This window comes from Centruroides vittatus, unplaced genomic scaffold (genome assembly GCF_030686945.1).
Source record: "Centruroides vittatus isolate TY-2023 unplaced genomic scaffold, ASM3068694v2 contig_120, whole genome shotgun sequence".
Taxonomy (NCBI): Eukaryota; Metazoa; Arthropoda; class Arachnida; order Scorpiones; family Buthidae; genus Centruroides; species Centruroides vittatus.
This window is the reverse complement of record NW_027120768.1, coordinates 2,060,704-2,087,287: the sequence shown is the minus strand read 5'-3', so window position 1 is coordinate 2,087,287 and position 26,584 is coordinate 2,060,704. Positions and strand designations below refer to the sequence as shown.

Sequence of the window (26,584 nt, the reverse complement as noted above, 5' to 3'; positions counted from 1 at the left end):
AAATTTGATAGGAGCCTACTGTAGCAAAATAATGACCAGAAGGCTGAAGCAATTAATATGTCAGCTATTAAACTTGATAAAGCAGCACATGAAAGAAAATTCTGGCAACAGGCTGCATACTCAGTAAGACTTTAGGATAGAGTAACATAACATAGCAGTGTGAAGGTAATTATGTATTAGCAAAACTTTTTTAATTTTAGTTTTTCTCCCAAGGGAATCAAGAGAGCTATTCTAACCATACCCTTTATGGATTCAGCCAAGCTTACAATAAAGATAGATAGATGGTTTGTTTGTTTACGGCAACACAACACTTGGGCGATCTGCTGAGGGAGGATGCCTCCCAAGGACTTTCTGAGAGAAACTAGTCCCTATTTAGATATTACAAACATGAAGAAAACCTGGAAAATCACACAAGCCTTTGGCGAGGCACAAACCAGCATTTAGTCATTTTATCCACCAAGTGGATAAAATGAAGGGCAGGATCCAACATATCCAGTACATGTCACCCATAAAAATATTCCTGACAGAACTTGAATCCAGTTCTCTTAGATCAGCAGGTTGCTGTTTTTACCATCTCAACTATCTGGAATAATCATGGTATTACATCTTGATTATCAATCAGATTTTTTATTGCACAATGTTCATATAATGTGATTTATTCCTTCAAATTTTATCATTTTTGAAAGAGTATAGTGATGTTAAGTAAGATTTTCAAATAAAATGAGCCCACCAGTGGCCAAGTGGTTCTGCTCCCTGAACACTGGGAGTTTGGTTGTGAGTTTGCACCTCGCCCGGATGGGCTGGCCACATGCCACTTTCTGGGTTTCCTCCATGTCTGAATAGGGCCCAGTTAGCCTTAAAAAGACCTCCCGGAAGGCATCCCCCTAGGCAGATCATTCAAGTGTTGCATTGCCATAACTTAATGAAACAAACAAACAAAATGATCTGATATTTTACCAAACTGCACTACCAGCATCTAAGCCACATGGAACTTGAGTTGCATATGGCTCATAAGCCACCATTGATATAAATCAAATTACAGTTTGATTTATCAGAAATTTAAATTCAGATCTGAAGATTTCAGTCAACCCAATGATTAAAATAGTATCTGAAATTAAATATTCAGACTTAAATATTAACAAATGTTCAAGCTGAATCCTTGCTTCCAATGCTATTATCATATGTTTAATTAGTTCTTATAAGAACTTCAAGGTTGATAAAGTTTATAATGAATCATTTATGTAAAAAAAAAAAAAAAAAAAATGCTTAATATTTATTATAAATCTTAAAAGTATTAAATAATAAAATTGTTTTCTCATCACAAACTTGCAGTTGTTTAATTCTATCATACTATAGACATCTACTTCATTCGATATCTTAAAAAATCAAGCTTATCATTCAAATCTACAAGCATTTAATTGTATCACAATGCAAATAATTGAAATATCAATTATGGAGTGAGCCTCTTTGGATCTCTTGGGAACATTGAAGTCTTTCTAACATTGTCCAGGCCTAAAAACAGCATCGTAACTCGTTCTAGCCCTGAAATACAAGGAATGTCACATATTTTTTGCAGAAAAATTTAGAATCATCATCTCTATTGGTTTTAAATATTACCAATTCCTCCTCCAGCATGAGGTGGACATCCATATTTAAACGAGTCAATGTAGGCTTTAATTTTTTCTAAATCTAATTAAAATAAAAAAAAGTTACATATCTGTAATAATGTAAAAATTAGTTTAAAATCCACTTACTTATGCCATGTTTGGTCGCTTGCATGGTTAGAAAATCAGGATCGTGAATTCGCTGAGCACCAGATAATATTTCCTCACCTCTCATAAACATATCATATGAATTTGATGATTTCTAAAAGTCATTTGAATGAATTACTGAATGTTATTTGAGTTAAGAAAATTTTTTTAAAAATGTGAAATGTTAATTGCATACTTACGGCATTGTGTGGATCTGGCATTGTGTAGAACGGTCGAACTTTCAATGGATATTTGTCCAGAATGTAAAAGTCAGTGTCGTACTAAGGATATAAATGAGACCAATTAATATATTTATTTAAAATTTTAAAAATCCAACTTTTTAAACAGATCTGTTTATAAACTACAAATTTCTAGAAGTGCTTTAGGATGAACAATTGTACAGGATGATTCAAGTCTATACAACAGCAAATGATTCTCCTTATTAAGATAAGTTATAGAATGTGTGTGTGAGTGACAGTTAATGAATGCCGAATGTTCTCTTTTCACTCGTGAGTATTAATGTGTATATGCATCGCAATTGTGTCCTTTAGGACGGAGTCTGTTTTGTACAGACTTCTGAATCACCATTATAAAGATTTATGATCAAAGGACCAGCAATGCAATAGAACTGGATTTTTTAATACAAGACACTAATATACAGGGTTTTTTTTTTTACTCTTTCCGCCCTGTGGGCACTAAGGAGGCCTCTTTACACAAGCCCATTATGGGTTGGGCCAGGCCCACAATGAGATGGCTGGGTAGTGAGGGATGGGGCTCAACATATCTGAATGGACCACCCCTGAAAAATTCCTGGGCTCAGCCATTCGGCCAGTAACATACAGGGTTATTACAAATGAATCATCAGGTTTTAAAGTCCTTTAACTTCCAAAGTATCAAGCTGGGTCATCCATGCCAGACATGAAACGAAAAAGCAACTCTCTAAATTTGAAATATACATGTGAAGATTTCCTTGCAACAGACCAGGTGGCACCATGGCACATGTTGACAAAATTGTGGCTATGCAGCATAGGTATTTCTGATAACTGTCTTTCAGCAGGATGGGGGTCCACCTCATTAACATACTGAAGTGCATTGATACCTGAATGCAGAACTCTCATACCACTGAATTGGGCATAAAGTAATGACGACTTAATGCTGTACAGATGCATCCCAAATCTCTGGACCTCACCCAATGTGATTTTTTTTTCTGTCAGAATACGTAAAAGACATAGTTCATATGCCACCATCACCCACATCTTTGGCAGGGCTCAGGGACTACATTAGGTGCTGTCCACAAATTATGTAAGGGCGATTTCGGCCATTCTAGACCCCCACCCACCCCTGTGTAAGAAACCATAATATTTTCTTTGATCCCCCTCCCCTTCCCTATCTTACGTAATATTTAGGCATAATTTTATAAAAAGATTTTAACAAAAATAAATTTTTTTAATGAAACCCTAAAACCTTAGGTCCAAAATATATAATTATTAATTAATTAATTAATATGTACTGTTATTTATAAAAGACTATGTGAACAAATTTAAAAATATAAAAATTTAATAAATTTGAATGAACAATTTATTTAAAAAACTTTATTTTTTAATTATTAACAATCTTTTTATCATCATCATCATTAATCAACGTCATAATATTCATTTTTATATTAATTTTCACAAAAGGACGGAAAAACCTTTGTCAGATCGACTAGCTAGTGCACGTGTAAACAGAAACGTCATACAAAACAAAAGAAGAGAGAATAGAGAGAAACCACATTCCGTTGCCATAATGATTACATCTTGGCTAAGGCCAAGAAAATAAACTACATGCTGCTAAAATATGCTTGGTGCACCTGGGGACTAAATCATAAAGCTTGTAAAACTCTATATAATGGGGCAATACAGCCAATGCTACTTTATGCAGCTTCTAATTGGGGTCATGTAACTAGTACTCAGTAGCAGTAAATTACTCTTTTTTCAAAGACAGTTTGCCATCAGAATTTCAAAGTGCTGCAGAATTGTTTCTCTCTCTGATTCTAGCAGAGCTCTTTCCTTTGCCACTATGTATTGTAGAAAAGGTTCTAAACTACTACATCAGAACTACAAACATCAAGGCTCAACTCCTATCTACGGCTGTTCAAATGCTACCATATTGCAATTACCCTATCTCTGATCATCACCCTGCAAACAAGGTTATCCCCAAGGTATATTTGGTGTCATTTGATTCCTCCATGGATAACCATGCAGACATTAATATCTACACAGATGGGTCCAAAAGCCCCATGTTCATGTCTGCTCAAGTATCTGTATCTTCCTCCAAACTGACATATTTTGCCCAATATGTTAGAAGGTACAGATACCTGCAAATACCTTTATCTATCAAGCTGTTCAGTTGGGCCAAACAAAATTCTGTTTATCAACATTTACAGTGATTCTCAATCTGCCCTAAAAGCTCTATTAAATCCCAATTGCAATAGCAATAAAATCACATATATCCAGCACCATATTAAAAATCTTGTTAATAAGATAACTTTTGTATTTGTTCCTGGCCATAGTGGCATACTAGGAAATTGGTATAATATACTGACATCGGTTGCCCTTAGCATGATGACGATTGCCTTGCTAAGGGCAACCGATGTCAGTATATTATACCAATATATAGTAGACACTCAATGTCAACCCACTGAGATCTCCTACACAACAAAGCTACAAAGTCATGTCGGTAGATTCACCCGCAGTGGCCTACCTGCAATCTTAGGCCTTCAACATTCAATAGTTAGCTTCCCTGACACCCTCCGCCTTTTTGCTTTTGCCAAAACACAAACCTCAGCAAAAATTAAGACCTGTAATCAATAAAGCCAGATCTCCCACGTTCTTGTTAAAGAAGAATATCCATCGCCTATTAAAATGCCAACTTGATGCTTACAGCTTTACTGTCTCTAATTCCAAAGCACTAATTGCCAAACTCAATAATATAAATTTAAATGGGAACGAATATCTTACTGTATTTGATTTTGTATCGCTGTTCCCTTCCATTCGTTTGGAACCATGTTTCTATACGCTAAGAGATTTTTTCTCACTACTACACCTGACACTCAGAGATTCCATTTCCAAATATTAGAACTTACGCATCTAATATGCTTTTCTTCCTTTTTCTACTTTGATGGTCAAACTTACATCCAAAAAAGGGGGGTACCAATGGGTAGTGCTACCCATCTCGAGGATCTGTGCAAACTTGTCTTACAAAAATTAGAAGAAAGAGTCGTAACAAACTAACAAAACAATATCCTTAGCTATACACGGTATGTAGACAATATTTTGATTATATGGAGAACCAAACCTGATATAGGGAGTGTTAAAAATGTTTAACAACAATGCATACGGGCTAACACTAGAATTAGATCAGGAGAGTAGCACTGAAGTTAATTACTTGGATGTCAAGATTAGTATGACAAATAAAAATATAGCCACGAATACTAATATTTACCGCAAAACAACATACAGTCCGCACTTCATACCTGCTAACTCAGTAGACCATTGGCCCTTTAAAATAGCGGCATTCCGGGCCCTAGTCTCAAGGGCTTACTCCCATTGCTCTGAGATGACCGATATTTACAGCGAACTGAAACGAGTCAAGTGTATAGCATCTGCACACGGGTACCACCAGTCCTTAATAGACAGACTCGCTGCTAACCAGCAATCTACGATAACTACCTTCAACACGAGGGTTAAGGATACACAGCAGAATCGGGTGGTTATATCTTACGAACTGTCCCTTCAACAAATTTATAATAGAATCACTAAGGATTTAAACTTGCGTTTAACATATAAGAGAAAACAGAATCTTTTCCGACTATTAACTAATGCTAAAGACAAGTCCGACGACAAGAAAGTGCCAGGAGTGTACCACATCCCATTGCATGACGAACGTTTCAATCATTGGGTAACATACATCGGATCCACATATAGATCCTTTGAGGCTAGAATATGGGACCACAAATATGATGTCTCCAAGCGGCAGTGTAATATTGCACTAGCCCAGTATGCTACCGAACACAGGATTTCTCTATGTTGGGATGAAGCTACTCTTTTACACAGGGCCATTGACCGACACGACTTACGCTCGTTGGAGGCTGTTGAGATCTATATAGAAAGCATGAAGGGAGGTTGCATTGACTCCGATTATATTCCGGTTCCACAATCGTGGAAATATTATTTACAATGCCACAAGCACAACAATAATTTTATGTGTAATTAAATATTTGTCTTTCTGCTATGTAAAAGAAAACAATTTCCACATCGTTTACATCGCACACCTAATAATAATAATAATAATAATAATAATAATGAGTTTATTTATAGCTTTATTTAAAATATAATTTTATGTTTAAACGTAATGATTTTTGTATCGTACGGTACATCGTTAAATATTAAAAAAAAAAAAAAAAACTGGAACACAGCCATATTCAACGATTAGAAAATTTTCAAACAATAGAACTGTTCTTTTGTACATTCCTGAGGAGGGCCTCTAAAAGAAGCCGAAAACGTTCAAACATTAAAGTTTCTTGTTCGTTTACTGTTGGAATTAGCATTTAGGCGTGAATTTTGTTAAATTATTTGACTTTTAATTAATAATTAGCAGCATTATTGTAGCCCAATGTAATCCGATAATCATTTGGCATTAAGTTAAATATGTTATTAAATAACCTGCTACAACATGAACAATGTGCTATAATTTAATATTCCATTTGTCAAACAGATAGATACCTCGGTTTTCATCGATAATCTGTCTGAAAATAATTGGCGAAATCCAAAACCAATGAAAACCAAGGCAATTATTTCCATATGAATCAATGTAAATCCAATTAATTCGTTCTAGACACTTCAAAATACATACCAATAACACATTTTATAAATAATTAATATAAGGTTAAATACTAAAAGCAATAAGAAATTAACATAAAAGACTAATTAGCATAAAGATAAAAGCATTAAAATTAAAGATAAGATAATTAGCATTAAGATGAAGGCAATGGAATTGTTTGGCTAGACACGCGGGATAATGTCTTTTCTTGTAGAAGCTAGTTGGACATGAGATTCTAGCCTATATCGCCCTGTGGTAAAGTGTGACGTAATTGTCATGTAATAGTAGTAGTATACGTTTATGATGGTCATATTGAGGGGAATAATGCCTTCCAGAAAATCCGTTTAAGGGTAACTGGCCCCTATTCAGGCGTATAGACATGGAGAAAACCGGAAAACTCCACGTGGCCAGCTAGCCTTAGCAAAGCGCAAACCTATGACCGAACTCCCAGTGTTCAGGGAACAGAACCATTAGCCAATGGTGGGCCGTCATGGGGTAATGTTCACACAATGAGAAAACAATGCCACACTGCACCGGAAAACGCGTGGGTTGCCCTTTGTTTTCACAAAATTAGCAGCAAGGTCACTTGAACATGCTGTCGAAATCCGAGACAATCAATGAAAACCAAGACAAATTTTTCGTGAAAAAATCAACAAAAACCAAAACCGATGATAACCAAAGTCAACAAAAACCAAGGTATTACTGTATAATTAAACATCAAAACTAACTAACAAATATAGTTTTGATGTTTAATTATAGTTTATCTGTGGGTTTTCCCTTCTACAAAGCCAAAACTATACACAAAAAAACTGTGTGTACTCTAATTAATTAATAAAGTGAGTGAAGATCCTTATTATCCATCACGATCTTTACAAATGTTCCGTCTCGAGTTGTTCTTTACGACTCGAGAATGTCCGTTAGATGGTTCGAGGAAAGCTACACCTCCACACTCAACAAGTAGTTATATACAGTTTATTTACACTACAAATATTTACAAAGTCTGTACAATGTTCAACAACATTACATACGCTACTGTAACAAAGCTGTGATGTCGCACGTCGGCTTGTCTGTCCGGGGAACTCAAGTCGCTTTTCCGGAGATGGCTCAACCGCGTGGCCGTCCGTCTCTACACTAACCTTTTTCCGGAGGACTTTCCAAGAGGAGAACGCTCTCTCTATACACCTCAAAGGCTTACCTAGTGTCAGAGATCACCACGTATCCGGTCTCTCGCCCTTTCTCTCCGTTTTCCTCGCCACCCTACCAATTTAAGGGATCCTGCTACTACCTCCTGCGACCAATCAGTTCCTTCCCTTTCTTAGAGCTTTCAAAGACGTCCGCCCTATTTCCTGCCGACGTAGCTTACATTTGCGTCCGTGCTTTATTTACATTTTCCTTTTTCCCAAGCCGGCCGGCACGTGGCCAACACATGACCCTTAAGCGGAGACGCTACTCCTTTGATCCTTCCGGCCGTTTATGGCCCCAGCTCCAGGTGGAACTAATTATCTCTGTCGTGCGGCTTTTCGACTCAGGACGCTAAAAGCGACCTTTACAAAGTGTATTCTAAACAAAACTCTAATTCAAATAAAAATTGCTCAGTCAATATCATGCAAGTATCTTTTGTTTCTTTATATATTGCTTTTTAACATAGTAATTACTAACGGTTATGACCATAAATTTAAACAACTAAATCCCAAGTGATCCCACAAATATATGAGTATATAAAACCCAAGGTATCATCATTGTTCTAGTTGTTAAATACAGTATTAATAGTACAGTAAGACCCCACTTAACGCTGTTTCGGTATTACACGGTAGTATTGGAATTACCCGAGATCGCACGCAGTGTTGGGATCAAGGCATAATATCAAATTTTAAAGCTTATTATCTGCGGCGGACATTCCGACAACTGATTGATTAAACAGATGGAGCAGATAAACAATCCATTAGAGATTTTTGGAAAAACTATAATATCATGGATGCTGTAGACAACATCAATCTTTCCTGGAATGAGGTGATTGAGAAATATTTTGAAAGGAGTATGGAAGAATGTATGGCTGAGCTAATCAAGAATGTTGACACAAGAGAATCCATTGTTGGTGTCGACGAAATTGTCAAGCTAGCTAATAAAACAGGGTTGGATAATATAAATGTGCAGGATATTGAAGAATTATTGCAAGTTACAACTGGAGAAAGTTTTTCCAATGACGATCTTAAAGAATTAGTAGAACAACAGGTGCATGAAGATGACGAAATTAGCGTTTCTAAAGATGAGGAACAAAAGGAACTTTCGACGGATTTTCTAAAAAAAAGTTTAGCCAGTATAACTGAAACAATGGATCAGTTTATACAAAATGATTTCAATTTTGATAGAAGTTCAAAGGCAAGACGAAGTGTCATGGATGCGATGTCTTGCTATCGACAACTGCTTGCTGAACAAAACAGGAAAAGGCAAACAACGTTAGATGACTTTTTTCACAAAGAAACAAAAGATGTCAAATGAGGAAGATCCTTCCTCATCACAAACATAACTTCTTTACTCGAACTTTTTCTTTTATTTTCATGAATGTTTTATGAATAAATTTCGATATTAGCAATAAATAGGTCTATAATTAATGTAATAAAAAAGTATTTAACAATAAATGTTACAAAATAAAACAAAAAAAAAACTGATAAATTTTCCTATTCTCTGTTCTGTTTCACGTATCCCCCTTATTTACATGTTAAGATGACCTGTTTAACACTGTTTCGTTTAGCGCTCAGTCACCTAGGAACGCATCTCCCACGTTAAGAGGAGTCTTACTGTATGTTTATATTTGCTTGGGGTGAAACCCCTATTGATTGCACTCCTGGTAGTTGTTAGGTGACACTTACTCTGTATAACTATGCTATAAGAAAGTACGATAATACCTTGGTTTTCGTCAGTTTCAATTTTCGTTAATTTTTTACGCCAAAAATTTGTCTCGGTGTTTGTCAGTTATCTCAAATTTCATCAGTGTGCCCACATCACCTCCTGCTAATTTTGCAAAAACATAGGGCAACCCATGCGTTCTCCTGCTCAGTTTGGCATTGTTTCTTGTTGTGTGAGCATTACCCGGCGCATCTAGCCAAATAATTCCATTGTTTTCCTTTCTTTTTAACTCATCATGGAACCAAAAAAAGTTTCCAGAGCCAGTAATCCTTCAAATGCCATGTTAAATGTTCATTATTCTTTACATTAGTTTTTTATATTAATTTTATATTAATTTCTTATTGTTTTTAGTATTAAACACAATATTTATTCTCCATAAAATGTGTTTTGGTATGTATTTTGGAGTGTCTAGAACAAATTAATTGGATTTACTATACTGTACATTGATTCATATGAAAATGATTGCCTCGGTTTTCGTCAGTTTCAGATTTCGCCGATTGTTTTTGGATGGATTATCGACAAAAACAGAGGTATCACTAGCTTTCAACCAGGATGTTGCAAAATAGTGCTGAGCAGTGCCATAACACTACTTACATATCTAAAGTATGAAAAATGCACTAACTGCATTGATAAGAGCCACAAGATACAGATTACCAAGTCAAGATTGCCACTAATAAAAAGAATGCTGCCATAAGGCATTAAACAACATATCTAGCAGTGATTATGTACACTCTATGGAAGTCAAAACAACTCTTGCAAGGAATTTACCTTTGTACACACTGCTCTCTTTACGTATCCTTCCCTCCCCATCTCTTCTAATTTTTGTCTTGTTCCTCCTCTACCCTCTTAGTAGTAGTATCCAAATTATCTTAAAAAACTTCTCAAAATGAGAGACAATCTACTTTAAAATAAGAATTAAAAAAATTCATCTGAATTCCTTCTTTCTTTTTTATTAGTAAATTAATATAAAATTTGGATTTGACACTTTTAATTATATGTTTATCATCTTATGTCAGTAAGTATTACCACAATTGCTACACTTTTAGTTATGTTTATCACTTAGATATTATCATTTCAAGTGTATCGTGTCAAGTGAATTTTTCAATATGATGCAAATGTTTTTCTTCAGAGAAAAATATAAAAAATGTTAACACTTTCCGATTATACACCCATCTTGAGAATCTGAACAGAGATGTGTAAGCCTATGTATGTTTGTAATCCTACAATGGTAGGCTGATATCCTATGGAGAATCCATTAATTAAAAAAGATGTTCACATGATCGTGAACATAAATTTTTATTTGAATTTATTAAAATCAACATAATTTTTCAGTGAGTGTCTGTTTATTATCTGACCTTTGTAGAATGCCAATTTACATATATATATATTCTTGATACCTTACTGTGTGGTATCTGTTTACAAAATAAATTACAAATTTAAGACATACAAAGAAAATTGTGCAAAAAATTTAAAATATTTATGTGTTAACAATAGTGATGTAACGAATATTCAGTTACTACCCGGTATTCGGCCTATTTTTCACTATTCGGCCGAATACCGAATATCTGAAAACAGGAGTAAGAAATAACAAAAACACAGTAAATTAATCATTTTGGTAACTTTTATTAATGCTGAACATTAAATTATAATTATTAAAGTTAATAAGAAATAGCATCTAACTCTAGTATTAAATTATTTCGTAATTAAATAATATTATAGCCTTTATCTAGCCCGATATCTTATGGCATTGATGGCGTGTAGGTTAGAATGTATTGGGCATTAATGTTATTGTTTAGTTAATTATGTTATATTCGTATTCACGTATATTTTAATATTTTTTACGAAACGTTTTATTGAAACTTATCGTATTTAATGAAAGAATTATTTATCTATTTCTAGAAGATGAGTAACTAATATATAATTTATTTTATATATAAAGCAAAGAATGAGCATTTTTCATTATATACAAAAGATAACATTTGAAATCATGTTAATTTTAAAAATATTGACAAAAACAATAGCAACAAAATATCACAAAACTTCACAAATAGAAACCCCCAATAATATATTTGAACTGTTCCATAACTGGGGAGAAACTAGACCATATGTCCCCACTAAAGTATATCCTTAGGGTACTATTCAGTCTACAAATACGTAGTAAAAACAAAATTTTAGTGCTTAATTAAAAAGAGTTAAAAAGATCGATTGCAAATAAAATAACTTAAGTTATAACTTACATCTAAATACCAACAACTGCCGAATCATATCAAGCTATTTACGGCTATTACATAAATTATAAACCAATTTGGCAGTAGAGGTAGACATTAGGCTCCATCTCATATTAACTTTAATAATTATAATTTAATTAATTAATTTAAATAATTTAGACCTACTGGAAGGAAAAATCGTAGTGACAGCGGGCCAATAGAGAGCAAGGTGCGCGATCCTTGCCATAATGCGGTTTGCGCGCCAATTTTCGTACGTGCGTTAATCAAGCCAAATAGTTTGGCCAAATATACTATTCGTTACATCACTAGTTAACAATATAATTTTGATAAACTCACTTTAGCTTTCACTAACTTTCCAAGTAATTTTTCATTTGGTGTACTAAGATCTTCTTCTTCATCCATTTCTACTCCGGCTTCTTTTAACATTGCAATGGCTTCGGGAAATTCAAGCCTCAGACTATATATAAATTATTAAATGTTTAATTTTCATTAATCATTAGAAATGCTTATAAAAATTCTTCTCACCTTGGCTCAAGAAATTTAAAAGGTTCAGCAGGATACTGTTTATAGATTGTTTTGATTTCGTCAGCATATCTGTTGAAATAAAATATTTATAATAAAATTTTCTGTACATTCTTAACTATTTATGTTGCTGAATATTCTTACTTGGTTTGCAAACCTTTAAACATCTCAACAAACATTTCACCAATAACATTAATAACTTCGTGATAGTGATAGTTGAAAGCCATTTCTAAATCAAGACCAACAAATTCGCACAAATGCCGATGAGTGTTTGAATCTTCTGCTCTAAATACTAAATAAAATTTTAGTAAAATTAGAGATATTCTAATATATTGACATATTAAACAAAATTTTCCAGACTCTCACCAGCTCCGATAGTAAAAACCCTGTCGAAATCTGCTGCAATTGCCATTTGTTTATATAATTGTGGAGACTGTGCGAGATATGCACTACCTTTGAAATATGAAACTTCAAAAACATTTGCTCCACCTTCGCTTGCAGCTGTAGGTAAAATTAAATTTTTAAAAAATTTATCTAAGAAGGCTCCACACATTTAGTATTTGCCAATTGTTGAATAATTGTCTATTTGTCTTCCTTCGATTTGGCACAATGTACCGACAAGGAGTGAAAAGCACTGAATACTGAACTGAATATTACTCACGAATAAATCAACCACATTACTCGGTATTGACAAAACGTTTGCTCATCAGCATTTGGCAAATATAGAACATGTGGAAATGCCTTTATATATTACAAAAATAACCAAGCATTTAGATATTACCAGAAATTATCTTTGGTGTGTGTATCTCTGTAAAGTGTCTTCTTTTCAATGCTTCTCGAAACAACTCACAAACGCCACCCTGCAACCGATAAATAGCTTGGTTGGCGGGAGTTCGGAGATCAAGCACACGATTGTCTAATCGAGTGTCTTGGTTTACATGAATTTTTAATCCTTCGGGATCCTGTTTACAAGCATTTATCATCAAATACAAAACATAGTTGTTGGAATTATATTGTTTAAATTATAAAAAAATAAGACATACATCAAGATTTTCTGGTCTGGCAGCATCTTCTATCTGGAGAGGGAGGCGAGCTTCAGCAGCACTTATAACAAATAACTAGAAGTAGAAACAATTAAACCAATCAGACATTTCTAATAATTCTAACTGATATTATTCAATGTAAAATTTAAGAACTTGTAAAATAAATAGAATAAAGTAAATTTATATATACTTGGAGTGCATGTAGTTCAACATCTTGCTGACTACAACTTTCAATTTTCTGAGGAACAACACGAATATATCCTTCCACATCAACTATAGATTCTTTAGTAATCCTAATTTTGAATTTTAAAATAAAAAGCAAGTTATTTTCTTGTAAATAGATTGGGCAAATTGCTTTAAAATAAACTGGTGTCCAAAATTAAGTAAACAAACATGAAATTTAGAATTTTTTACCAAATACAGTCCAACTCGTTTATAACGTCATCCATGGGACCGGCAATTTTTTGACGTTATAACTGAGTGTCGTTATCTGCGAAGTCTATTATTATCATAATAAATTTATTATCATATGTATAAAAATGCAAACTACATGTTTAAATCAACTTTATTTACATTATTATGTTTAAGTTTACATCGATGTAATTAAAAATTTCAAAAATCACCTTTTATAAGAAATTTCTATTTGTCATAAATTTCAATAATGGCAGAACTTCCGGTTTTGAGAATAATGTCGAATCAAAAGGCAACAAAAGCTTAAACTAATGTATGCCAATTAAAAATAATTTAATTATTTCTTTATAAACTATTTAATGTAATATGTTATATTAAAAATAATAGAATATTTAACAATTTAGCATAAAATAATTTGAAAATGAGTACATAATAACCGATCGTCACGTTGTTAAAAGTGTAGCAAACCTCACCCCACCAAAGTCAGGTGGTGAGAGCACCACCCACAGTTGTTCTAGACCCTAGGACTAAACACGTAGTATTTTCTTTGTGAAATAAAATTTGTAATCTAATTTTGTAAATTTGGGAGTGCTTCAAATATGACGTTAAAACAGGGTTTTATGTCGTTACAAGCGGGTTTTTTAACATTATCTAGTATAGTAAAGTCGTGGCACCGATAAAAATTTGACGTCACATTAGGGTTGTCGTTACATCCAATGACGTTATAACCAAGTTAGACTGTACTTTATTAAAATTTATGAAATTTGGTACACAGATAGTTTATTCAATAAGTAATCAACCTAGCCTTACTAAATAAAAAATGAATAAGAAAAAATACAAAATGTAAAAATTATACCAAATATATGCAAAACTGAGGTAGCCAATCTCTAAAAAATAGGGGTTCAATAGGGAGTATAATTACCTCTAACTGCTATACAACTCTCACAATGAGCTTTTATGCTAAATACCAGGCAGTAGAAGAGGTCTTCTGGCAATAAATCTTGCTCCTCCAGTAGAGCAATTGTTAGCTCTGGGGAGTGTTCTGGGAGGAGGCAAGATCAAATGAGCACCTAGGCCATCCCAGACATGCTCTATTGCAGGGGTTCCCAACCTTTTTGTGCCTAAGAGCACATTCTAGAATACTGGTCGGACGGCGGGCACCATTTATTTTTTCAAGGTGAATTTATATTTGGACATAGTTAATAGTACTGTACTGTACAGTACATACACATAATGTACAAAAAACATTTAATTCCAAAAATGTAATAAAACATACACAAGAATATTAACAATAATTTTTACAAAACAAGTAATTACTAAACAATGCATACAAAATCTACAAAGTATAAAAATTCTTTATAAAAAATATAAATCTGAAAGTCAATGTGATTTTTGGCATTGCGTTTCATTGGCCATTGCTTCGTAATTAGGAGAGTATGATGATATTCCTGCTCGTAAGCAATCGTCAAGGTGTTCATCTGTTAGTCGTGATCTGTACTTTGATTGTATGATATTCATTGTTGAAAACAATGATTCACACAAGTATGTAGAACCGAAACCAATTTTATTTTATATGCTACTTTTTTTCAAGAATGGAAATTTGTTTTTTTCAACTATATTCCAGAAATTCTCACCTGATACAATGGACTTTAGGACAATGTCGTTCTGAAGATCCAAAATTTCTATCTCCAGATCTTCTGTCCTTACTTGAACAAGCTCTGAAATATATGTAGCTAGTTCGGTTACATTTACTTAATAAGTAAAGGGATTGACAAAAAAGGTGACCATTAACTTGATGACATTAAACTGTTGAAAGCGCTTTTCAAACTGGTTTTGATGTAATTGAAGGTTGATAACAAATGTTGATAAGTCAACTTCACTGTTGCCTATCATTTTTTTCATATTTGGAAAATGCACAAGGGACTTCATCTTCAGATGTGATATCCACAAAACCGGTTTAGCTTTAAACGAGTTTATAGACCCTATCATTGTGGCTATATGTTTGTCCTTTCCTTGCAGCTCTATAATTCAGTTTTTCCATTATGTCTGTGAAAAAAGCCAAATCTGCTAGCCAACGAGGGTCTGTTAGTTCAAAAAAATTTTGATGTTTGGCATTGAGGATAATTTTTTATTACTTCAATTAAATTTACAAATCTAGCAAGAACTTTGCCTTTACTGAGCCAATGTACTTCAGTATGCAGAACGAGATCAGGATCTTCAGGATTTTCTAATAGGGCCTTGAAAAGGCGGTGTTACAAAGGAGATGGGCAAATTAAGTTGACTATTTTTGTAATTATTTTCATCACGTGTCCAAAGGGTAGTATTCTACCACTCTACCACACACAACTTCCTGGTGGATAATACAGTGATACGACATAAAGTTTGGAAATGATTCATCTTTTTTTGCAAAGGGAAATAAATCCATTGACATTACCAACCATTGCTGGTGCCCCATCAGTGGTTATCGTAGACAGCTTCTGGAGAGGCATATCTATCGACTTTGCATATGTTATAAATATTTTATAGATATCCTCACCTGTTGTTCGTCTTTTCATGGGTAATATTTTTAGATCTTCTTTTACAGTAAAGTCACTAAATACCATTCTCACCATAACTGCTAACTGTGCTGTGTCTGATATGTCTGTAGACTCGTCAAATTGTAATGAGAACCACTCGCATATTTCCAAGTCACTCTTTAACTGAGTCTGCATGTCCTTTGAAATGGCTTGTATTCTTCTTGTAATGGTGTTATCTGACAACTGTAAGTCTTGTATTGCTGACATAATCTCACGTTTGTTGGAAAATCCCTCAAATAAGCAATCGGTGCCAGTAAGAAATGATTCTTTTAACAACTCACCATCCTGGAAAGGCTTTTTCTTCTTTGCGAGTATGTGAGAAATTTTTAAAGAAGCGATAGTGACATTTTTAGATCTTAACACTGGCCTAGTGAAAATTGATTGTTGAGTAGACAGATTTAATTTTAGCTGATCTATTTTCTTCTTTCTTATTTCAGATTTAAGTGGAAAGTTCGTATTAAAAGTACCATGAATTGTCAGGAAATGACGTTCAACATTATGTTTTTTCGGCACCGCCACGCTATTTCCACACAACAAACAAATACATTTGTCTTTTAAATTGACAAAGCAATATGAATCCTCCCATTCAGTATTAAAATTATAGGTCTGTTGTCTTTTACTTGATCCACTCATTTTGGGGTAAAAATAAGGAAGTATTTAAAAAAATGAAGGAGGAAACACAGTATACAAAATATATGAGCATATAATTAAGAATAAATAACGACGTTTATCTCACAGCACTACTGTCTGGCTCTCACGAGATTAGCTCGGTATTGCCAGATGTTTTTAGTGTTTGTAGCCAAAATTTTATAAAAAGTAGCCAACTCAAAAATTTCTTTTCTAATAACCCGAAATTTGAGACTAAAATAAAAACACACCATTCGTGCTTTTCCAGCAATTATTTTAATCATGATAAATGTTTTCGGCCAATTTACAGGCATGTCAACTGATCAGAAGTAAGGATGGCAAGACTCACAAGTCAGTAAATTACAGTATGTGCATGTATTTTATGTCGAGAACACTCATTTTATCTGCAAAATATATTGCAATGAATTATGCAACAAATGATCTTGCCAAGATAGACTATAATTAATTACGAACTATCAAGAATATTACATAGAAAAATTAATTTTTTAATCAAATTTACTATTACAAAGGATTTATCAAACTACAATTATTTAATTAATTTAAAAGTTGATTAGTAGATTTCTTTATTAAGCCAATACGCACTGCACATTAATAATAATAATAGATAAAGAATGCCTATACCCCACAGTACAGAAAGTAGACTACAGAAACAAATTAAAATATTAAAAACAGATATTAAATTTATCATCGAAAATAACATAAAGAAACGTTAAAGACGGCCGGATGGCTGAGCGGTCAAGGTGGCAGCCTACCCCTCTGGAGAGACCCGGGATTGAATCCGATTTGGTCAAAAAATCCCCAGGAATTTTTCGGGGTGGTCCAAGCGAATATGTAGGGCCCCGTTCCCTCATCACCAGCCCAATTGTGTGGTGGCCGAACCCATAATGAACTTGCTTAAAAAGGCCTTCTGAGTGCCTACAAGACAGAAAAAGTTTAAAAAAGGAAAAGTTAAAATCGCTTAAAATATCTTTTAAAACAGAAAAACCTAAGACCAAATTGACGAAGGGAACTGATATATGCAAAATGCACATATTAGTTTAATAAAGAAATCTCAGTCAACTTTCAAATTAAATAACTGTGGCTTGAGAAGTTCTTTGGAATAGGAAAATTAATATTACTTTTGTTCTACTTTTATTATTTAAGAATTAACATGTCTAGATTATAGTAATAAGTATTAAAACTTTATCACAAAAAAAGATATTTAAAAAAATTATTTCTACCAACACTTTCAATTTTTACTTAGAAATAGATAAATTCATTTATTATAAAGGAGACAAACAAAAATGTATTTGAAGAAAAGCATAACTTGAAAAACATAATAAAACAAATATTTGTTTTATTTGGATCTGTAATTAATAAAAAACAACAAAACACCATTTTAAAGTGCATTTTTATTCAAGTAATATATTTATAAATAATATGTATCCAAAAATGTAGCCACGTCAAATTTATGTAGTGCAAGAAGTATCCAATGCGCCAAATGATATTTTTTTACGCCAAACTAAAAAAGGGTAGCCAAATTTGGTGCAAAGTAGCCAAATATGGCAACATTGGATGAGCTCCAGACAAATGTTTGTGTTGTCACGGCAATCACAGAAATGGACCAGTTTATTTCATTTTAGGTATGGGAAATTTGGTTGGTGAAGATTTGGCGTGAGGGGAAAAAGAGATCAGTTGCATTTCGCTTTGTGCTTTTATCTGTGTTGAATGCCATTTCTACTTTTGAGTGGTTAATAATTAAAAACGAAAAAACTTTTACATAGCATTTTATTGAAAACTGAAATATTTTTATTTTTATCGTGGTCGCACAGCGGTGGGCACATGTAAACGATCGGCGAGCGCTATGGTGCCCACGGGCATAGGGTTGGGGGGACCCCTGCTCTATTGGATTCAGGTCAGATCTGGCTAGCCAAATCATCCTCCAAATATCCCCACTCTCAAATAATTCATTGACCAGCACTGCCTTGTAGACAAGTATTATTGTTCATATAAATAAATTTGAGATTATTGGTGCCCCTCAAAAGTCTTACAAAGCGAACTTATCCCTGTATCTTTGATCAGTCAAAGAGTTTCCCCGAAACACATGGAGAGATGTAAGGCCATTCAAAATGATGCCTGCCCAAACCATGAGACCCCCCCTCTCCCTGATGTTAGTGAGTCCTAGGTTCTTTTCATATGAAGACTCATCAAGAGTCAGTGTCTAGACTGAATCTAGACTCATCACCAAAAAGAACATGAAATCACCAATCTTGGATTCAGGAGCGATGTTTGTGACACCAATTCAAATGGACTCTCCCATGAGATAGAAGTATGCATACCACTGATTGTTTTACATAAAAATCACTCTCCTGAAGCCTACTATAAACAGTATGCTTTGAAACAATCACTCCAGAAGCAGCTGAGAGCTCATTGGAGAATAAGTTACTGTCATCCCCTATGACACTTAGCAGTCACAATCAGATAGTGGTTTTTGGTCCTGTCCCAGTCTTATGATGATGATTCAGGTTTCTCAATTACTTTAAGAATGACAGACTGTTTCTGTTAATAGTAAGTCAACTTCAACCCAGGATTGGCCCACTTCCATCTTTCCAAAAGATCTCCATTGTAAATCATCTGATAAACAATGAAGGAATTATATCTGAATTTATTCAAACTGTGTAAAATTTTAAAACTAGGACATTATGCGACTTTGTCATATTGTGATAAAATTGAGGCAAAGCCAGAAAGTAAGAAGCAATTCCAACACTTTTTAGGGCACAAAAGAGGCAATCCTTGTACATGACAGATGCAAACAGGTGAACTTCGCACTTGCCACCACAAAAGAGACTATCCTTGTGCCTGCTTGCTATGAGAGATACCATCCTTGCACTGGCCGTGTGTGGAGAGAGGATCCTTGTACTTGCCAACATGGAGAGGCAATCCAAGAACAAAGCAATTGCCATTGATTGCTTCGTGTGTTTTTCGTGCCTATTTTCCATTAGGCACACACAATGCTGTTTTTATTTTTGACCCCTAGGCCCAAATTCCATTACGTGCACTCAGTCGCATCAGAGAGCACAGACATTTCAATATACAGAGATATTAAAGTAACAAACAACATCATGAACTTTATTCTTTACATTTAAACGGACCCTCATTACATTTTTGGATTCCTCATTGCAATTAATACAAAATGGCAAAGTTTAATCAAATGAGAAATAAATAATCAATCAAACAGATTTTGAGAATGAACATAATTGTGTAAGCCACATAGAAGAGGCTTCACTAATGCTCTTTCTCAATAATAACAGAAGTATGATGTGTCATCAGTGAGTGCTTATCAAGAATTATTAAAAATTTGCATATTTCCAGATGTGCAAAATCAAATGATTGTAATAGGCAAATTTATAAGATAAATTTACCGTTGTGTGCTAATTTTGATCTTTTTAGCTTAATTGAAAAGAACTCTTAAAATTATTTAAGTGTATTATTAAGCATAATAAGCTCAGTTTGACAATTAAACTATACAACAATATTAAGGATTTGATCACATGCCAAAATAATGATATATGAGGATAGCTAGAAAATGTCTTCCCATAGAAACTTCATAGTTTGACTATAGGAAAAGAGGAAGAGGAGAGCATCCATTTCATATCTGACAGTTGAATGTAACTAACATAAAGAGTGTTGGTTGGTAAAGCTCAGTTCATAGAATAGTTGGTAGTTCATATGCTCAGTTCATATGACAGTATGAGGTAAAGTTCTGGGCCAACAATAAAGTTAACATTCTATAAACACCAGAATTCTGTTATTTTAAATTTTTATTTTGTTTTTGTATACATCTTTAGCCAAATTATGATGGTAAGAAACTTCTGGTAAGCAAAAGTTGCAGGTTTGAGTCCTGACCCAATTATTTTCTTCCAAAAATTTCTAACTTAAAAATTAATTTATTACGATTATTAAAATTAATACAAGATGGCAGCATATCCACATAAGTCTAGTCAAAATGACAAGTAACTATTCTTTAACATAGTCCAAAAATAGCCCAATAATTCAGCTGATCATTTGGTTTTAATTAATTAAATTGGGTTATGAGTTGTTGTCATATATACTTCTTTAGTTTTACAACAAAACTAATCACTTCTGTAACATTTCTGTAAGTTTTAAATATTTATTCTAATAAACAGTGCAGCTGCAACAAGAAAAAAGTTACAGATAGCACTCTCTAATAGCAAATGGGTATATATTGGAGAAATATAAGCTTTTTGTAAATTAAAAAATCTTTCAATAAATAATCTAAAAGTAAGATTTTTGGCTCAAAACATTTATTTTATTGTTTCTGAAAAATTCTTTATTTCAAGAAGTATTTTTAGAGTTAAAATTATAAGAAAAATAATTGTTCTGTGCTAATCGTTAATATTCGTTCATTGTAATTTTTGTGAAATTCTCAACTAGATTTCAGTTCACGTGACTCAAAACCAATTAATTTTTATAAACAAAGTTCTCGAAGAAATTCATTACCTCCAGAATACTTTGACGGCCAAACGACCGAGCAACTAAGGTGGCAGCCACCATGCTGAGGGACTTGGGATTGAATCCGAATGGATCAAAAAAAAATCCCAAAAGAGTTCATGGATGATGGGTCTGAATATATTGAGCCCTGTCTCTCATCATGGGTCTGGCCAAACCCATAATGGGCTTGCTAAAAAAGAGAATCTCGGTGCCCATAGGGCAGAAAAATCCTGCAAAATACTTTTGAAACTATTGAACATAATACTTTATCAACTACAATTATGTAATATACAGGTATACCTTGAGTTACGTCGTTCCTGATTATACATCGTTTGTCAAAAAAGTATATGGAAAAATAAAAATCAAGTTTAAGTCAGTTCATTCAACTTTAAATCCGTCCGCCACAAACATTGAAGTCGTAATATCACTAGAAAAGCATTGAAAGCATATAAAATCATATTAAAATATGCACATTTACAGTAAATGTTAATATAATCATCATAAATCCTAGAGAACAAAACATGAAAATATCTGTGTTTCTGTGTTGTTGCCTTATTTAGCGATCTTTAAGTGCTCATTATTGGCGTTTAGTTACGACGTAAGTCGAAACTATGACTTACGTCATAACTACACGAGTAAATTTGACTTACGTCACCTCTCTTGGAACCAATTACCAATGTAAGACAAGGTATACCTGTACATCAATAATTTGCAGTCTAAAAAGAAACTTTACGAAAATATTAAATTTGTAATAGAAATTATATATTAATTAAATGCTTTTGACAAATTAAAAATTCTTCTCCTCATCAAAGTACGAATCATTTAATTTGATGACAAATGTATCATTCTAACAAACATTTTTTTGCTTATTCAGTTACAATCTTTGTCATTAAACAAATGAAAATATTATAAAAATTAAATAGACTATTTATCTTTTGCATATATTTGGAAGACTTAATAGAAAATAATATAAAATTGCACAAATATTCACATTAAAAGCTGATCAGAAATATAATTGTTGCCATTTTGTGTAATGATTTCATGCATGAAAAAGTGAAGAAAGTACTTAATGTAGATATTATTTAACTTCTTTTTTTTGTAAGAAATTTATCAATAAATTTTATAGCTTTCTAAACATGCATTTGACAGTTCAATATACAATATAAATAATTAAAAAATATATATTTCTATGCAAATTATTCTGTGTAATTATTATAACTTGATTAGAGACTTACATTGAGGCAAATTTGACCATAGCCTTGCTGACGGTCTCAGATACTGCCACAAGTCCTTGCACTGAATACTGTTGTTGACGGAGAACAAAAAAACACTGTTTACCTAAACAAAATATCAATTTTAAAATTATTATGGATTCTTCCAAATTAACTGTTTAGCTTAATTAAAGCATCTTTAACAGTGGTGAAATCTGATCACCATTATAGGTGCATTAACTAAGCATTATTCAAACTTCACTGCCATGAAAAGAAGTGTTAATTAAGTTGAGTAATCAATGGCTAGATCTGTTTAATACAATAAGATAACAACTGTATTGTTTAAATATAAAATAATAATTGCTAAGGCATTTAGATGTGAGAAGAGATGATGAGAGAAAATAATGTTATGTTTTTTCCATTCAAAGACTTAACAGAGTTGAACTGAAATGCATTTCATATAATGAGGTATAAGATGATGATGTTCATACAGGATTTTTACAGCATCCTACATAAACTTCCTGTGGTTGAAGATTACAGTCTAGTTCAGTGTTTGAAGTTTTAGCATGTTTTAACAGTATATTTTGTTAATCTTTGTATTTTATAATAATCTTCATTAAAATCTGACAAACATTAGCATCTATATCCAAAGCAAAATTCAAATCTGTGATCTTGAGCAGGGATGGCAAATCTGTGGCATGTTGGGCGAAATCACCAGCACATAATATATACAATTTTGACACAATCAACCGATCATCCCTTTCTCAATTAGCTTCTTTACATTTACTTTAATTAAAGCATATCATTTCACTTCTTTAAACATTGTTATTCAAAATTACACACATACAACTCAAACAGGAAGTTCACAATATAACCACACCTTTTCAATAATTCAGAAATTTGTATGCATTCTAAAATATCTTATTCAGTTCTTTTTGCTAATGCCTGATGAAGACCAAAGTAAAATGGTCGTAAACATTTATAACATATGGTATTAAACCTAATTTTTGGCTGGAAATTTACATAATGTTTGGCTATATGCTGAACTTAAGATTGAACCTTTAACGTCCACTTTAACTTTTAGTAACCATCAGATTAAATTCAAATTCTATAATTTCAGAACATTGTGTTACACATAATTCTTTATCTATATGTTAAAGAGTTTAACCTTAATTTGATATTTAAATGAAAGGTCATAAAAATCAAACATCAAAACTTTACCTTTTGCTCGACTTGTATGTAATCGTCCTCTCACCCATAGCTTCTGATCTGCCAAATCAGCTGTTAACTCACTTATTTTATGTAATAGTTTCTTTGGTTTATTATGAGATTGCATCATTGGTAATTTCCCATAGAAATCTTTAGAATAGTCATCTTCTTCGACGACTTCCTGAAATATTCATCAGTCTATAAACATTGAAAGGTAAAAAAAAAAAAAAAAAAAGAAATTTTAATATTAAAAAATACTCACCTTCTGAGCCTGTCTTTCACTTTTTCTTGCCGCTTTCTCAGCCTCTTTAGCCTGCTTTTTAAGTGCTTTTTTGGATAAAGGTTGATCACCTTCACTAAAATGATATTTAAATATTAATTTCCTAATATTTCACGATTCACATTGCTTCATTCATTCTATCTACACATAATCTAATGTTAAATATTATAGACTATAGTGAATAAGCAAGCAAGCAAGCAGAAAATATGCAGAACATTTTGAATTACTCATAAGTTACATAATGTTATTTTCTATTTTTATATTTTTCAACTACAGGTAACCCCAGTATAACACGGCACCTCTATAGCATGGGTTCACTCTAACATGGTTTGGGAATTAGGTAAAACCCTCGTACAACATGAAATGTATTAAAAACTGTTACCAGTTGATGATTCTCATGCTGAGATCATCATATAGGATGAATAATCTCTGGTAAAATATTTACTTAAATAAGTATCTTACCCATTAAAAAATCTACTATATAAAGCTGAAAAACTGGATTCTATCACTGTATGCCAAAAATGGCCACTAGGGGCACCCTAGCAATTATTTAAATTAACAATATAAATTATTTTATATATATTTTATATTTTTACAGTATAATATTCAGTATATTATTATTTTTATTTGTAATTTTGTATGCCCCGATGCCTGCATCGGCCTTTTGTGAATCATAAATCCGATTTAATGAAGGATTTAACAGCATGTTTTTTTAATTTTTGGTACCTAACCCCCCTTTTGCACTATTTCTTTGTTTCATATAACACGGATTCACATAACAGCAATTTTTTGGAACGTAACTCCCGTGTAATACGGGGGTTACCTGTACCATCCCTGTTATAATGCTCTGTAACACTGTATTACATTCCCCCCCTAAAATTTGAATAAGGCATAGCATATCCCTGATCAACCCCCTTAACTAAGGCACTGATTTTCAACCAAGGTGCTGGAAAATATAGTGCTGAGCAGTATTGTAATGTTTCTTACAAGTATTATTAAAAGTACAAAAAGTACACTATCTCTAATACAGAAACAGAGTGCTGCAAGATAAAATTACCAACTTGGAGTGCCAATATTAGAAAACAGCACAACAGAGGATACTGAATGTTGCATTATTTAATTACATGTATAACATACAAAGCAACAACAAACATGATTCACCATACAATACTTCAAAAACAAGAATAAATCACTGTTATCCAAGGATCAATCTAGTTTTTGTGAATACCCCTAACAATTACCCACCCACATCTATGTTACATAATTTATGGAGAGCCTCTTTGTTGACATACATATTTATGAAACATGATAGAGTAAAAATGATAGTAAAGTCACATAGCCTAATTTCACATTATTAATAAGCAAAAGAAACCATTTTTTAACACTGTAATTTTGATTTATTGCAATTTTCTTCAAGTTATTTATAAAACTTAAATAAATATTCACCGATTTTCATACATTATAACTCAGTTTGTGTCAGAATATTATAGATAAAATTCTAATTATGTTGAGATCCAAATGGGTACAATTACACCTCTGAATAAGACAGTTAGGCCTTATAAGAGCTGTAGACCATACCCATAGGAGCAATAAAGTCAAAGAAACCACACCTCTACATGCAACCCTTGGAAATATACAGATCCCCAAAATAGGTCCACTTTCGGATCTCAGACAATCGGGAGTCGCATCGCTCCACCAAAACTACCACATTTAGCTATTTAGCCCATGCAACTATTCTGGCTTTGAGCAGGCCACTTGACTGTTCATTGATTGTTTGAAGTTATATAGTCGTATGGGGGAATTGGAAGCTCATTTCCACGCAGGCACTTGCTATGGCTCATGTCTATGTGCAGAGCATGGAAAATAGCCTAGTGTGGTTCCTTTGACTTTTTTGCTCGTATAGAGGTCTACAATTTTGGGAGTAAGAAACCTCTCATTCAGAGTTTACATCTTAACTTCTAAATGAATTATTACTAAAACAACAGTTTAATTAACATAGTTTTGGTAAAAGTTACTATTAGGTCATTCAACTATTTATAAACATACAAATGAATGGACTAAAAAGTAACTTCTACCATAAATGTTTTGATTTTTAGATCTCAGTCATCAATTTAATCGAATATTTTATATATATATATATAAATTCTTTAAAAGGATAATAAAATTGATAAGCTTCCAACTCACCTTTTAAAGAATTTATATAATGTTAATTTTGTTGTATTTTTACATAAAAAGCTTCTGGTTAATCTAAACCACATTTTCACTTAACATATATTTTCTAATATTAATTTACGTAGATTCGATTTTATAATTATTTACCCAGCCTTTTCTGGACTTTCTCGGGCCATTTTATTCTTATTTTGAATTTAAATAGTTCATAAGTTAAAAATGTCGACCTTTCCAGTCAACAACGTGTTTGACACGTGACCATACGGAAAGCATTGCCA

The 26,584-nt window shown here is 33.0% G+C and overlaps 1 protein-coding gene across 2 annotated transcripts; it reads right to left on the bottom strand.

Moving 5' to 3' along the window:
- Positions 1 to 1,307: 1,307 nt before the first annotated feature.
- On the bottom strand, positions 1,308 to 26,584 carry AspRS (aspartyl-tRNA synthetase). 2 transcript variants are annotated; one of them, XM_067281762.1, is made up of 15 exons: positions 26,457 to 26,584; positions 24,120 to 24,213; positions 23,870 to 24,038; positions 22,673 to 22,775; positions 13,502 to 13,604; positions 13,312 to 13,386; positions 13,050 to 13,230; positions 12,635 to 12,769; positions 12,413 to 12,560; positions 12,272 to 12,340; positions 12,083 to 12,203; positions 1,952 to 2,032; positions 1,755 to 1,866; positions 1,618 to 1,689; positions 1,308 to 1,542 (listed from the first exon to the last, which is right to left on the bottom strand). In XM_067281762.1, the coding sequence occupies exons 1-15, from the start codon at positions 26,483 to 26,485 to the stop codon at positions 1,451 to 1,453; spliced, it is 1,584 nt and encodes a 527-aa protein (XP_067137863.1). In that variant the 5' UTR covers positions 26,486 to 26,584; the 3' UTR covers positions 1,308 to 1,450. The 2 variants fall into 2 exon arrangements, with proteins under 2 accessions (XP_067137863.1, XP_067137857.1); XM_067281756.1 differs by having other exon boundaries at positions 26,322 to 26,458.

Excerpts from the sequence above, each read along its gene's own strand:
- AspRS (XM_067281756.1), bottom strand. The coding sequence starts at position 26,395 with ATGTGGTTTAGATTAACCAGAAGCTTTTTATGTAAAAATACAACAAAA. Across the intron at positions 1,690-1,754 it reads AGCGACCAAACATGGCATAA|ATTTAGAAAAAATTAAAGCC; the intron begins GTAAGTGGATTT and ends TATTTTAATTAG. Across the intron at positions 1,543-1,617 it reads TCATGCTGGAGGAGGAATTG|GGCTAGAACGAGTTACGATG; the intron begins GTAATATTTAAA and ends CTTGTATTTCAG.